This window comes from Copadichromis virginalis, linkage group LG20, assembly GCF_057382275.1.
Source record: "Copadichromis virginalis isolate Kocher_CV1m ecotype Utaka linkage group LG20, C_Virginalis_male_GT1.1, whole genome shotgun sequence".
Taxonomy (NCBI): Eukaryota; Metazoa; Chordata; class Actinopteri; order Cichliformes; family Cichlidae; genus Copadichromis; species Copadichromis virginalis.
This window is the reverse complement of record NC_140637.1, coordinates 28,168,281-28,183,047: the sequence shown is the minus strand read 5'-3', so window position 1 is coordinate 28,183,047 and position 14,767 is coordinate 28,168,281. Positions and strand designations below refer to the sequence as shown.

At 39.4% G+C, this 14,767-nt stretch overlaps 1 protein-coding gene and 1 long non-coding RNA gene across 3 annotated transcripts in view; one reads left to right on the top strand and one right to left on the bottom strand.

Annotated features, from left to right (window-relative positions):
• The window catches only part of atp9a (ATPase phospholipid transporting 9A), a 67,769-nt gene extending 60,293 nt beyond the window's left edge, over nucleotides 1-7,476 (top strand). For both annotated transcript variants that reach the window (XM_085444498.1, XM_085444497.1), the window contains exons 27-28: nucleotides 1,752-1,955; nucleotides 5,662-7,476. In XM_085444498.1, the coding sequence (XP_085300624.1) occupies nucleotides 1,752-1,955; nucleotides 5,662-5,798 (341 nt within the window). In that variant the 3' untranslated portion in view covers nucleotides 5,799-7,476. The remainder of the gene's footprint in view (nucleotides 1-1,751; nucleotides 1,956-5,661) is intronic.
• Nucleotides 1-14,767, bottom strand: part of LOC146685040 (uncharacterized) — a 34,556-nt gene that overhangs the window by 8,377 nt on the left and 11,412 nt on the right. The gene's annotated exons all lie outside the window — the stretch shown is intronic.

Genomic DNA, 14,767 nt, shown 5'->3' with positions numbered 1-14,767 from the left:
TAAGAAATAGCACAATATATACAAATCACTCAATAATTAATATCAAGGATTGACAGAGGTGATTGCAATTATAAACAGGGGTGCACATAAGTGGTCCGCAGGTGCGCATTCGCTGTCAAAATAAAAGACGCACACCAGATAAGAAGTCACAACGCGCGTTTGCGTACATAAGATTTTCTGGAGGAGGACAGACATTTGTTTAGAACTCTTAAAGATGTTGAAGAAGCGCCTTTAAGCAATCACCTTCAAAGAAATGTCAGAAGGAGTCGGAACTGCAAAAGAAGCGCGTATTCTCGGAAAAGTGGTTGCGGGAGGTGAGCTGGCTTCAAATAAATGATGAACGCGCAGAGATGTGGTGCAGAATATGCCGTGAAAATCCCACTCTAGCGGACAAAAACACTGCCTTTTATAAGTGCGTGAACGCGCGTTGCAACTTGTCATTTGGTGCGCGTCTTTTATTTTGACAGCGAATGCGCACCTGCGGACCACTTATGTGCACCCCTGATTATAAATCAAGAATTGACAGGAATTTTACATAGTAGAAAAGAGCATGTGCAAAAAGGCTGTAACTATTGCAGTGTTTACAGTGTGTTAGATGGAGGAGCTGTACAGAGAGATGGCCACAGGCAGGAATGATTTTCCGTGTTGTTCAGTGGTGCTTTTTGGTAATCTCAGTCTCTCACTGAATGTGCTCCTGTGGCTAGCCCGCATGTCGTGGAGTGGGTGGGAGGTATTATCCAACATCGTCTTTATCTTGGACAACATTCGCCTCTCCGACACCACCTTAAGGGAAGCCAGCTCCATCCCCACAACATTGCTGGCCTTACGGATCAGTTTGAGTCTGTTGGCGTCTGCAACCCTCAACCTGCTGCCCCAGCATGCAACAGCATAGAGGATAGCACTGGCCACAACAGGCTGATGGGAAATCCTGAGCATTGCCCGACAGATGTTGAAGGACTTCGGCCGCCTCAGAAAATAGAGACGACTCTGGCCCTTCTTGTAAAGTGCAGTGGTGTTTTTAACCCAGTCCAGTTTATTGTCTATGTATACTCCAAGGTATTTATAGTCCTCCGCAATGTAGAGGATGGTACACTGGTGTTATCGTCAGTACCCAGCTAGGCAGTGACATGTAAATGAAGTTTAGTTGGTATCAAAGCGTGTCTGTTCTTAGCATGTCAGCGTGTCGTACATTCAGAGATACTCTTCTGCATATCTTAGTTGTAACGAGTGCTTGTTTGTGTTACTCTTCCCTTATTGTCACTCGAAGCAGTCTGGCCATTCTTCTCTGACATCAACATTACATTTTATCCTAGAAAGCTACCATTCGCTGGATATTTTCTCTTTTTCGGGTGATTCTCTGTAAACCCTAGAGGTGGTTGTTTGGGAAAATCCCAGTAGATCAGCAGTTTCTGAAATACTCAGACCAGCCCTCCTGTCACGAACAATGGTGCACATTCAAAGTCACTGTAGTCACACAAACATGCAGACGCCCCCATTTGGATTCTCAGTTTGAACTAAGCACCTCAGTTTTCCTTTTATTCAAAGCAGAAGTTTCATTATTGTCATTGTTATACGATGAGATTACCATAAATATTTTATATCTTCATTGTCATTATTTTAATAAAAACAAATTGTATCAGTGTAATGGTAAACAGCTTATTTCAAACTGTGGATGAGCTGAGGAGGTGGATCAAGTTAAATTATCACATTTTAAAGCTTTAATTACATTAAGGCCTCTTTTTCCTCCACAGGGAGCATCATCATGTATGGAGCAATGCTGCTCTTCGAGTCCGAATTTGTCCATATCGTTGCCATTTCGTTCACCTCTCTTATCCTGACTGAGCTACTGATGGTGGCTCTGACCATTCAGACATGGCACTGGCTCATGATAGTTGCCGAGCTCCTGAGCCTGGCTTCTTATATCGCCTCGCTCGTCTTCCTGCACGAGTTCATCGGTAAGTTAACACGATCACACACAGATGCCTTTATCAGACAAAGAGTGACTTTCAGGCTGAAGCGCTGTCTAATTCATGGGGAAGCAAAGGAAAATGCATTCATTTCTGAATTGATTTCACTACAGTGTTATTTTGTTTTTTTGCTGACCTTGAAATAGTACGTCAGCAGTACAGAGACCCCGCTCATTCATATTGTGTCTCTAGTGTATAATAAACAGCGGTATGCTGAATATTAGGAAGTCCAAAGCTGACTGTATTGACAAATTCTCCTGGTGTGGACGACAGTCAGGCATGCTGTAGTATCAAAGAGGAAATGCCTACAGTCCAGTTAGTTTCCTGTGAGCTTCCAAGGTTTATGTGTTTATCACAGCAAAGGTGTGTTAGAGAATATTACCCAAAAAAATGTTCCAACCAAATAAATAAATTCATAGCCATTAAAAATCTAAAAGAAAAACATTCATAGAACAACAGTTTATTGCCCTGTTGCACCCACACATTTACTTTAGTTGACAAACAATAAGGCATTTTTAGTTGTGCCATATTAAGATTCGTGACATACACAATACTGTGACCAAGGGCTCTTCAAGGTCTTATTTTGAGCTTTATGTGGGGTGTGGAGTTCCATTTTCAGCCTGCAACCTCGACCACTGAGGATCATGACTGGCATGTGGTCAAGAATACCCTTTTGGTACACGTTTTCTCCCTCTTCAAGTCAGACTAGAATAGATTTTAAAGCCTATTCTTCTGCTGAATGTGCAGTTTACACTTTTAATTGGACATTTTCCAGGGTTTATTTTTCTGTCTCCTGCATTCTAAGCATTCTGTACCCATATGGCTTTAACTCAAAAAGACTTGGTCAAGAACTCCTGAAGGAAATTGTGTTCTTTTTTAAATATGGAAAATGTATACCATAAAATTGTAAACTGCGAGGTGTGCATTTCCAGTAAGACACTGATAGGGTTCGGGGGTACAGATGGTGTGTGTGTGTGTGTGTGTGTGTGTGTGTGTGTGTGTGTGTGTGTGTGTGTGTGTGTGAGGTATAAGTGCATGCCAGTGTTAGAAAAACAATAGGAAGTAGTTTGGCCTGCTGAAGAACAATGAGCAGCATAGAGGCTACTTCAAAGCCTTATTGATGCAAAAATGAAAGCAGAAGCATTATACGCATTAAGTGTGTTTCAGTGTGGTCGTGCTTTCTGAGATCATCATGGTCTCATTTCCTTTTTTCATTGCACAAAGAATAGTTTTGAAGTACAAAAATGATGTAGCTTTATAACCCCACATCCTGTCTGAAAATCCTCTTATTGTTTCCATCACCTTCTAACGCTGTAACCGTTGTCTCTACACCCATGAGTATAAGATAAGATAACCTTTATTAGTCCCACATGTGGGAAATTTGTTTTGTCACAGCAGAAAGTGGACAGTGTAAAGTTATATAGCAAAAATTAGAATACAATAAGAATAATATACTGTACACAACTGTACAGAATAGAATCAAATAAAATACTATATACAGTAGAATAAAATATACAATAGGATAAAAATAGAATACAAATGCTGTATACAATAGAGATGGACCGATCCGATATTACGTATCGGTATCGGTCCGATACTGACCTAAATTACTGGATCGGATATCGGAGAAAAATAAAAAATGTAATCCGATCCATTAAATATCACGAAAGCACCTCACAAAACTTGCAACACGCCGTAACTCACCTCAGAACGTCGGAGCAGTATGCATCACCTGATAGAGCGGCTGTGGCATGCGGGACCTGTTGGTGGTCTGGATAGCATGTGGAGCTTCGCTAGCAACCCGGCATTTCATCTCCGACAAAGTTATCCCGAGAGAAGTAAAGCAAGTGTGTAAGTCCATCTCTGAATGTTTGTAAAGCATTCCTGCGTTAAGCTTAACAAGCGACTGCCTCTCCTGCTGCTACTTCAATCATGAAACTGCTTAACGATCAGCTGATCGGCTTTTCTGTTGCGAGTCCGTGTCTCTAGTTTGTTTTTGGCCCACTTTGCACCAGAAAGAGGAAACCAGCGGCTGAACAACAGCAGCACGTTTAAGCTTGATCAGCTGTTGTTAGAATTTATTTAATATTACTTTCTACTCGAGGATCTTTTTCTACGTAGCTGACGGCTGGTAACTGTGCAGGGGCGGATCTAGCAAAGTTTAGCCAGGGGGGCCGATAGGGCATTAACGGGGAAAAGGGAGCACAAAGACATACTTTTCTTTCTTATTCTCATTTAAAATGTCGAGCTTTTAATAAATAATTATCTGACACCCAAAGTTTTAATTTGATGTAAAATGAATAGAAGTCAATTACTGTATATAGTAACTATTAAGTCTAATATATATACCCTAGTAAGCTATAGTACTTTTTCCTTTGGGAAGGTACCATCTGTGCAGTCTGCAATTTTGTTGAAGAAAGATGTTGAATCTATTTAATATTTCTTGAAAAATAATTGATTTCTGTGCATTTTTTTTCACACTGCATCAAATTAAGGTTGATTACGTCGATTAAGCATCATGAGGTGGAGCGTGAGGGGTGGTTCCCTATTTTTTATTTATTTATTTTTGTTGTTGCTGGGAGTTGGAACCCTATTAGTTAGGTTGCTTAATATTTATGCTAAGTACGCTTTAAAATACCAGAATAGGGAGGATGGTGTAGGTTTAAGTTTATTAGATTGATCAGTATTGCTGAACTATGAAATATATTTTTTTGCATACAGGTATAACAGAATAGCTTTAGTGTACTTGTTGTTTTAAACTTGAGTATGAACTTATACAAAATGCAGCAAGATATTTAAAAAACAGTTTTGTTGATTAAAAAACACTATATCGGATTCATATCGGTATCGGCAGATATCCAAATTTATGATATCGGTATCGGTATCGGACATAAAAAAGTGGTATCGTGCCATCTCTAGTATACAACTGAGTGAAATTACAACAGAATAATAATATGCATCATTTTAATTAAAACACCTTCAAAACTATTAAATTCCCTTAAACATAGGTTGGAGTTTCCTCAGTCTTTTTAGCGGTGTCACCACTTTACTGACACATTAGTACATGTTAGCTTTTAGCTTTTAGCATTAGCTAAAAATTAAAACACCACTTAAAAAATTGTCAAACAAAACAAACAAACCCTGGTGGTTAGGCTCAAGGTTAGACAAGGGGAAAAGTCATTTTATGCCCATTGACCCTGAGGGAGCACCAAGTCTTGCAATACTGAAATTCTGAAGGTGATGAAAAAGACCTTGGTAGCCAGCATTCAGTGTGTGAAACTGGGAAGATGTTTAAGGACAAAAAGAAAAACAGCTGCTGTTGATGGTTGAAGTCAGTGTCTGGAAATACTTAAAAAGCAAACTGCACTGTGTGTGAATGTGTTTTAGACTTTATTTATGTGCATTTCTATTGCAAGTTTGCATTTTGATTAAAAGTCTGGTCTTAAATTTCATTCAAAGTGGCATTGAAAAGGTATTTAAAATTCTGTACCTGCAGACACCCTAAAACAACAACAATCAGCTTGTAGCCCAGACATAAAGAAGTCAGAACTGAACTCTTAACACCTGCTGAGTTGCAGGTGCGAACAAGAAAAAAGAGAAAAATGTTTTCCCTCCTGAACTCTTGTATGATGGTGGGACATGTCTGTTTGTATCCTATGACAACGATCTTACCTTTACCTCTTTTTTGTGTCAGATATTTATTTCATCACCACCGTATCGTTCCTGTGGAAAGTGACTGTCATCACGCTGGTGAGCTGTCTGCCCCTGTACATCCTCAAGTACCTGCGCAGACGCTTCTCTCCACCCAATTACTCCAAGCTGACCTCTTAAACCAAGGTCTCCTCCGAGAGGTCTCAGGATTTGTTTTTTGCGGGAAAACACAAAGATTTTCCTCTCTTTGAACTGCAAACCTGCACCTTGACCAGAGAATCAAATACAGATAAACGCCCTTTAATTTTCTCTGAAAAACTCTTGTTAGAAATGTCAAATGTAGACTGAGTCGACAGGGACAGATTGTTTACTGGTTGGGAGAGTTTGTGTCAGTTTAAAAAAAACAACAACAACAAAACTGTGTTAATTGCATGTATTTTCATGAAAGGACAGATTGATTGATCGTTATTGTGAAGAGCACCTGCAACAAATTGTGGGATGGATTAGACTGACCAGCTTAGACTGGTTTCAGTTGTCCTGTCAGCATTAAAAACATCCCTAACATTAATATACCTGAAACCATTTAGTCTGAATGTAATAAATGCAAAATACAAACAGCTTTCAGTGAATTTTACAGGTCCAATTTGTTCTATATTTAGGAAATTACACTGGAAAGTTAACTCATTTAGACATCTGTAGCTGTATCACTGGTTTTGCAAAGGAATTTGGTCTAATTTCCAGTTCCATCTTAAATAGTAAATTAGTTTTTAATCTAAGAACTGGAATTTGACGTAGCATTTTCACTCAGGACTTGGGTCACACTCTCCTTAAACAGTTATTTCTAAACAGAGTTTGAGAATTGTACGGTTACGGTTAAGTTTGCTGGCTAGACTGCATAAAACAGACGTCTGCAAGTTTGTGCATTTGTTTATGCGTCACCTCGAAGCTACATCCCAGCACGGCGGAGGTGGTGTGGTAGTTTATTTTAGCATGACCCGTGGTGTCTGATGTTAAATCTGTCCTTGTCTCATTGTGCGGACCCTGAGTTGTTATTGTTTGTGGAGCGTGGTCAAAACGACCACAAAGGAGTGCCGGTTATTTGCAGCCGAGCCTTCCGCCGGGGCTCCCGACAGGCTGTTTGTTCACAGGAGAATGCACAGTCTCTAATGTGGCCACTTGGGCAGGCCAGCAACGGCCACGCTTCAGCATTGCATGATGACTCACTGTTACAGTGACCTAAAGCCATAACTGAAAATACCCCGGTGACCGGCGTCCAGCCGCCACCTTTCATGTCAGCTAATCCAGGGCCCCCTCACTTCTCACTGCAACAACAAAAAAAGGGATCAAATCAACACACTACTCATCCAAATGTGAATATTGTCAATAAGTATTAGTACTGCACCTTCAAAGAAAAGCTTCACGATGCTACACTCCTCATATTTCATTTCACTAGTGGTGTGATGGTGGACTGTGAAAAATCAGCAGCTAACATGACCACATTGTTTCAGTTTTAAAAAGGCGTTACTTTTCTCTTATGTAATTAATATGTCAGTATCCAGGGTGCCATAATTAATTTTGTATGCTAAATGGGAATTTCAGTCTTCACTGACTACAGCAAGCTGTTTGCACTGAATCTTTTTTTTTTTGTACAACTAATTAGTATATTTTTATGTTGTAATTGAAGTGCAGAGCGTAAATGATGCTAAAATGGTTTGCTTGCTTGTAAATAACATAATTTTTAATTTATTGCCATGTTTTATTTAACAATGTTGTTTGCACTCAAATGAGCAGAACAAAAAAGGGAGAACTGTGCTGATGTTAATGTTGTGATGATAATTAATAAACATGTTTTCTTTAATTGTGCCATCCTTGGGGATATTTTTTTACTTTTACTATTCTTCTTCACACCATGATTTCCAGACGATCCTGATCCTTATATCTTAAAGATCTCAGCTGATATCATTGCCGAGCCAATCGCTCACATTTTTAATACGAGTCCAGCTCCCTACCTAATATTTGGAAAGCTGCCTCTATTCTCCCTTTCTTTAAAGGTGGAGATCATCCTGAAATCTTTGAATCTTAGGTAAGTTTGCTATTATAAAAGTTTTTAATCTGCTTACATTTTAAGGTTATTTTCAGTCTGGTTTTACGACTAGAGACAGTATAATTACTGCTGCTACAACTGTGATAAATGATCTCATAGGTGCCGTGGGCAGGAAAGTACACTGTGCTGTCTTGTTTCTGGATCTAAGTCATTTGATTCAGTGGCTCAAGGATTGCCCCTGAAAAAAGCACTTTAATGCTACTCTTGGTCCTGAGGCTGTTAGGCTAAAGGATTTTGAAATTATTTTGTAAATTGAACTCTGTGTTTATGTAGAGGACCCTAAATTTGTTAACCCTAAAGTTAACTAAGGGTGTGCCGCAGGGCTCTATTGTGGGGCCTATTTTATTGCCTTGTTTTATGAATGCTTTAGTAAAGAACATTCCTGCGAAAATACATTTTTATGCTGACGATACTGTCATGTACACACATGCTGCCCCACAGGGGCAGCATGTGTGTACATTCATTACAAACTGTATTTAAAAGTGATTTTTAAATATTTAACAAAATTTATGTTCCTGCCTGCAGGAATTTGATGATTTGATGCAGGAATTTGTGACATCTGATGGTAAATGAAGGGGTACATACTTACCAGTATATGATTAGATGACAAGTTTCTCTTTAATGTAGATGTCACAAATCTTCTTTGAGTTCTAAGCTCAAAGTAAAGTTTGTTTGTTCTTTTTAGAAACTAAAGTTAATTTATTTTTTATTATAAGAAAAATTTTTTTTATTGTACTGTGGATTATTTTATTACAAAGCTTGTCACTTACCATGTCTTTATGATTTGGTAGTTTGGCCATCAAATACAACTTGCAGAAAACAGCACTGGTATATTTCTCTTCTATATTTGACCTTTGTACCCTTCTCTGTCTCAGTACCAACAGTTACAATTAACGAGGGTGTTTGTTTTTGTTACTATGCACACCGGACATGGCATAATTTACAAAAAACCTAAACTTAAACATGGATATATATTTGGTGGTGAATTTAAAAGCATCACAAATGAGCACCACTTTAGCTCAATAGGTGAGCATTGCCAGAGTGCAGCAGCCCAGGTTTGAGTGTGACCCTTGGCCCTTTGCTGTGTGTCTTCCCCCTTCACTGGTCTACTATCCAATAAAATAAAAAATAAAAAAGGGGATGAAGGAGATTTCTTGATTATTTTTCTTGAGAGGCCACTGATAAGGCTACTTGTATACTCTATTTTATGTTGGTTTCTTTTAGAGCTTTTGAGATGTTTTGAGTAGATATGGCTGCTACCTAAGCCAGGCCTCTCCTGCAAAAGAGATTTGCTCTCAATGGGACTTCCTTGTTAAATAAAGGTGATAACTGTAATCCCTTTTGCTCAGCGTTGCCTAACCAAACGTCAGTGGTCAGCAACAGGCTATGACAAGAAGAGTATATAAAGAAAACATTTGTGAATGAAACTTTAATGCTTTCATTTCCTCTGAGCGATCCTTGTTAATGGAGTTTGGATTGAAACCAAATTATGTTTGTCTGCTGAAGCAATCCTGGCTTCTCTGGTTGTGTTCCACTTCAGTTTCTGATGAGGTGCAAGTTACACAGGACACACAGAGCCTGGATGTTTGGCTCTCTCTCACCAGAGGAGGGAGTCCCTGGTACCTAGAGACACTTCTGTTTTCCATTCATGGTCACGACCTGCATGTTTTAATCTTATTTCAGTCTTAATGAGAAATAATATAACACAAAATATCATCTGACTTTATTAGAAATATTATCACAGCTCATAAAATCCATAACTTGGTGGAAAACGCATCTGTTTTAAATCAATGTCCATGCTCTGTGAGAATTTTTAGAAGCAACCTTATTAATTGTTCATGTAAGTTAAAAGTGTTTGTGTTTGCTTGGCATTTCAGCTCAAGGATTAAACAGGACTAGATTCTCAGTCATAAAACCTTTTCCTTTTTTCAAAATGCAGTCAAGCGCCTCAGAACGGCATGTTCAAATTAAAACTACAGTGTTTATCCAACTTTTTTTTCTTGTTCCATGCCCAAATGCGTAAGTTATACCATTAAAAGAAACCATTTAACTTAATCTGTCCCATGAAAACTGAAATTCCACTCCAGAATCAACAGAGCTGCCTGCTAACCTCAACATTTTGGTCTTTCCTCCTGTCCCGATGCCAGCTACAGAGCTCCTGCTGGCTCGCTGCCAAGTTCACTATCCAGTTAACAATCTCAGTAAATCTTCAAATTAACATTTAGTATTTCATAAGATTTTGACTTTAAGGCTTTGAAAAAAAAGGTAGCATATAGCTTTTATGTAACAGATCTAAGCTAATTACCACAACATCGCTGCATTTTATCTTTGGCACTTCAACACATGAATTTGTTTCCAGCTTGGAAACATCCTCCACACAGCTCCCAGTGGAACAGCGCAAGAGAGAAGCAGACTATCATGAATCTGCTACAGAATATACCACCAGCTGTAACAGGCCCCTGACTAGAGTGGTTAATACAAATGATATCATGGAAACATGTGGGATCTATACCCAACTTTAAGGCCAAGGCAGCCACATCAACGAGGTCCCAAAGCCATTGCCAATTTCCTACAGACAACACTAACTTCTGCTGCATGGTTTCAGCCTGAGGTCAGCCTTGCTTCTGGATTGGTTAAAGGCATAATGAATTCGCGCAATAGACCAAATTTGAATAACACTCCTAGGATTATAGCCCACATTAAGCTTATCTGCTGAGCTGCTTTGAAATAACAGAAACCATTGACGGATTATTTGAAACGACACAAAATAATGAACACGCCACTGCAGATGAATTGTTTACTACTCGCTGTTATTGCTCTGTGTAAACACTGGATTTTGGCAATGACAGGCTCCTCACAGAAACTTTGCAAGGCATGAACACACACCCTTCTCTGACACTATTTATAACCCTGTGGGCCTGGAATGCTTTGATTTGTCTCGGCACCCACCACTGTTAAAGAAGGGCTGCATATGTGTTTCGCTGCCTCTCCCAGCGATCACTAATGACATTGGGTAATACCTCCCAAACTAATCAAACAAAACCGCCCAAAACACTTTAAGACTTTCGTTGCAGTATAAGTAAAAAAAAAAAAAAAGGAGTGATTAGTTGTGATTGTTGAGCCCAAAATACCTTCAATTGTTGTTATAAATGGAGTTGTAATAGGAGGAGTAAGGTTTTTTTTAGCTGCAGTTTTGGATAGGATTTATTTAACTTTGTTATGACTACCAAATATTGACTTTTATGCTTTCATTTTTGCACTGATAATAGATAGAGAGAGAGATCTAATGAAACACTGCTGAGTTGAACTGGAAACTTCAAGACAACAGACAGAAAGAAGTGTCGACAAGGGGGGCGATGTTGTTTCGTGAGATTTTATGTGGTGCTGAAAAGGGGAAAATCCGTGAGCTGCAGTCTGCCACTTTTCCACTGGATTTAAGACACTTGAATTCTTTCTACAGACATTCCAGTATTGATCAGAATCCTATTACATAATGAGCTGGTTTCGTCCAGCGTGGATGTATGTAGTTTCCATGTTAGTGGAACATATTAGTTCATTTGCACGATTTGGAAAAAGAAGGACAATGTTTTCCACAGATCTCAAGTTGTGGCAGGAAGGAAATAAAGATTCTTTATTGCACAATGACAAGGCAGCACTGCCCAAACTGAAATCTTGTCAGTAGTGGTCTCGCCAGCCACCGCAGCACTTGTCTAATATCTGGTGATACTTGTGAAACACATTCTAATTTTTTAAGGCTTCCACATCATTAAAAGGCGATCCATAAATGTTTGAGGTGTGCGCTGACAGCTTCTGCAATAAGTTTTGAAAATGATTCCTTTGTGCTAATATTAAAGTCATATTTATTTTGCTTCGTGTCACTTCACTTAGATGTTTGACTTGACAGAAGAACGTGGGGCGGGGGATTCAACTGGGTACCTTCCATTCTTGCAGAGACTTGCTATCTCCAGTCTTTGGATTAAGCTAACTGCCAGTTTTCTCTGGCCTTTTTTTTTTTTTGCAGGGTACCAACATGTCAGTGGTGTCAGTCTTCTCATATGATTGTTTTTTGGTATTTAGCCATTGTTTGCATGCTTTAAACGGTGTATGACATGGACTTAAGCCCACTAAAACTAATAAACCTGTTGATATACTGTTATGTTTTTAATTTTCTTTCTTTGTTATGGTCTGTATCCTGCTGCTCACCTGAGAAAATTTACAGTTACTCCACTTATTGTCAAGAGGTGAAAAGTTCAGAGCTATTGCAAAATAGAAAGCAGCTATACTTTACCTGGCAAGTAAGAGAGGTGATCAAAAGACCCAAACAAAGTCAAAAGTCCATGCTTTTCATTGACCCCTGAATTTCCTGGGAGAGCTTTCCATTGGACAATTTAATATTTCCATATGCTTGGTTTTAGGAGCTCAGCGGCACATGTTACCCTTGGAAAACTCTAACAGGGCAGTGCTCTAACCCAGACAACTTTACCTCAATTAGCTCTTTAACAGTGATGGAAAATACTGCATGACCTTGGAAAAAGTGGGCTCATGAAAAAAAAAACAACGGAAGTGCAAACTCGACTGTCTGGACACAGGCAGTTTTCCTTTCTTAAGCCTGTGCCATATTCATTTACTCATTCATGATTTAAGTTGCATAAGTGTTCCGTAACAGTGGAGGAATTTAGAGCTGGTAGACGAGCCTGCTGGATGGTTACCCCCAAAACGTAGGCTCTGGCCACTGTGGTTTACAGACTCATTGCAGTCACCTTGTTCGCCCAGCTGTCTAGCACAAACTCCCTAACACAGACTGATCAATATCTCAATCCAAAATAAATCCTCTGATTACACCCCCCTCTCTCTCTCAAGTACACACATTTTCCTCTGACTGGCCTTGGGACTAATATGACTAACGTAAGCATGGGATCACTCCCTGAGGTTATACTGAGGCTCGGCATTCCAAATGTAGATGCAGTCTGAGACAAAGCAAATGTGCTTTTTAAATTTGCTTTAACCGGTAACGTTAACATGAACTGGACATGTCATCACTCCTGTGTTCCAGCAGCACAATGTGTTAGCTAATGCAATTTTAAAGGCTATATCTGAACTTGCTGAAAACCATTTTGCTAACTAAAGAAGTGAGACATTTGACTGTTTGAGCTGGAGCACCTTTGTGGGTTTGGTTACAAATATAGTCTCAAAATAGCCAAACACACACAAAATCTTTTGAAACACTTCAGATTGTTCTTATTATAAATGAAGACTGTTCAGTGCCTGAAAGAAATTAAGAATTCATATAACAGTGTGCATAATTCCCTTTACAGAAGAGCGCATATGGTGGTAAGTAAGGACTAGAATACAAAGATAAGTAAGAAGTATCCTCGCAGGTCCTCAACCCCTACATCCCAGCAGTGCTGTTCTTTGAAGAAAGTAGTACATTGTACAATGAAATAGTATAAAAACTTCAGTTTTTCTGGCAAATTTTTATTTTGGGGGTATTTTGAACATACATACAAACTCCACAGATGTCATAAGTAACACACTACACTTAATGCAGCAGAGTAGGCTTGAGTTCTTGGCACTGACATGGTAATGTATAGTTTAACTTGGCTCTTCTCGATGGCTTATTCAGCATGTCTTCCTCTCCTGGGCAATATGTGAAAGTCTTAATGTTCTATTCCCAGTTTCTTAATTATGCAAATATATTCTGGATAAACTTCAGCTTCTTAAAAACATCGCAATTCATCACATATGGTCGTGAAACAGTAGCGGTTTAGCAGGAGCACTGATCTACAACGTAAACTTTTTCTCTCCTGTCCAAATGAAAAATAAAGACCTTTTGCTGCTAGGGGTGATTTATGACGATAAAACTTCAGAACCATTCTTCCTGAAGTTTTCTGTCAGTATTTGTTCAGAAGCTGGAAACCTCAGCAGGTAGATAGATGAGCCACCCCCCCCCTCCTGAATTCCCAAGAGTGCGATTTTAAGTTTTATGAGACGAGAAAAACTGTGCTGTGTGAAATATCATTCCTATTCATTATTTAGTGATTTATTCCAAAAAGATCACGTCTGGGAGTAAAAAGATGAAGTCTACAATGTAAAGTCCCATGTCTTTGTGACCTCAGGTGATCTCCCTCCACAATGCAGTAAATGAAGTTTCTTGGAATGAAGAAGTGAGCCTGTGATTTAGATGTCTGGCAGAAACCTTCATACATAACAAATCTTTAGCTCAGTTAAATCCAAAATAGCATTATTCTTCCTCTCCTCAAATGCTGGGTTATATAACTTCTATATGAATTATAAATGTGTCTACAGGTCTGTTGGGGACACGCTATGTCCTGGTCTTGTTCAGATTTTTTTCCAGCCAAGTATTAGAAGATGCAGCAGATTTCCATTTTAAAATGGAAATGGGTAGTAACGTCTTCCCACAATGGAAGCAATGGAATTCTCCATATTCCATGTTCAAAATTAGCCATAGCCTAAAAAAGGATTTAGTTTTTGCTCCAAAAAGCTACATCTTACTACTGCCTGGTCTCTCATAGTTCAAACTGAACTGTAGAAGAATGAGTAGGGTGAACTATGTTAAGTAAATTTCACGTAGCGTAGCCTGTGATTAGACTTCAGAGCTATTTTTCATTTTTCTCTCTCTTTCCTACAATGTCCTACAGTAATTTCTTCATACCCACAATGAGGTTCTTGTGTGCTACTGTCTGAGAGAACCGCAGAAATGCCTTGGCGCAGGAGCTGGAGACGTCATGGATTCCTGAGTGTGGGGCTTTGCAGGAAAGCCCTGCGTCTCCGACATGGACCAGCTCCAGGTTTCCATGGCAAAGCCGCACAAACAGGAGGAAACACTGAGGGAATCCCGTTATTTTACAGCATTGGACCATTATAAACACCCAGAGCGGGGAAGGAAGCCGCTCTCGATACTCAAGTAATCCTTATAGAGCTCTAGGAAGAGGGGCTTCATACCAGAGCCACTGCTGATGCGGCCGCATGTTTTTGAACAGAAAAGGAGTTTGCGCGCAGCTGCCGTGTCGCAGCCTTAACTTGA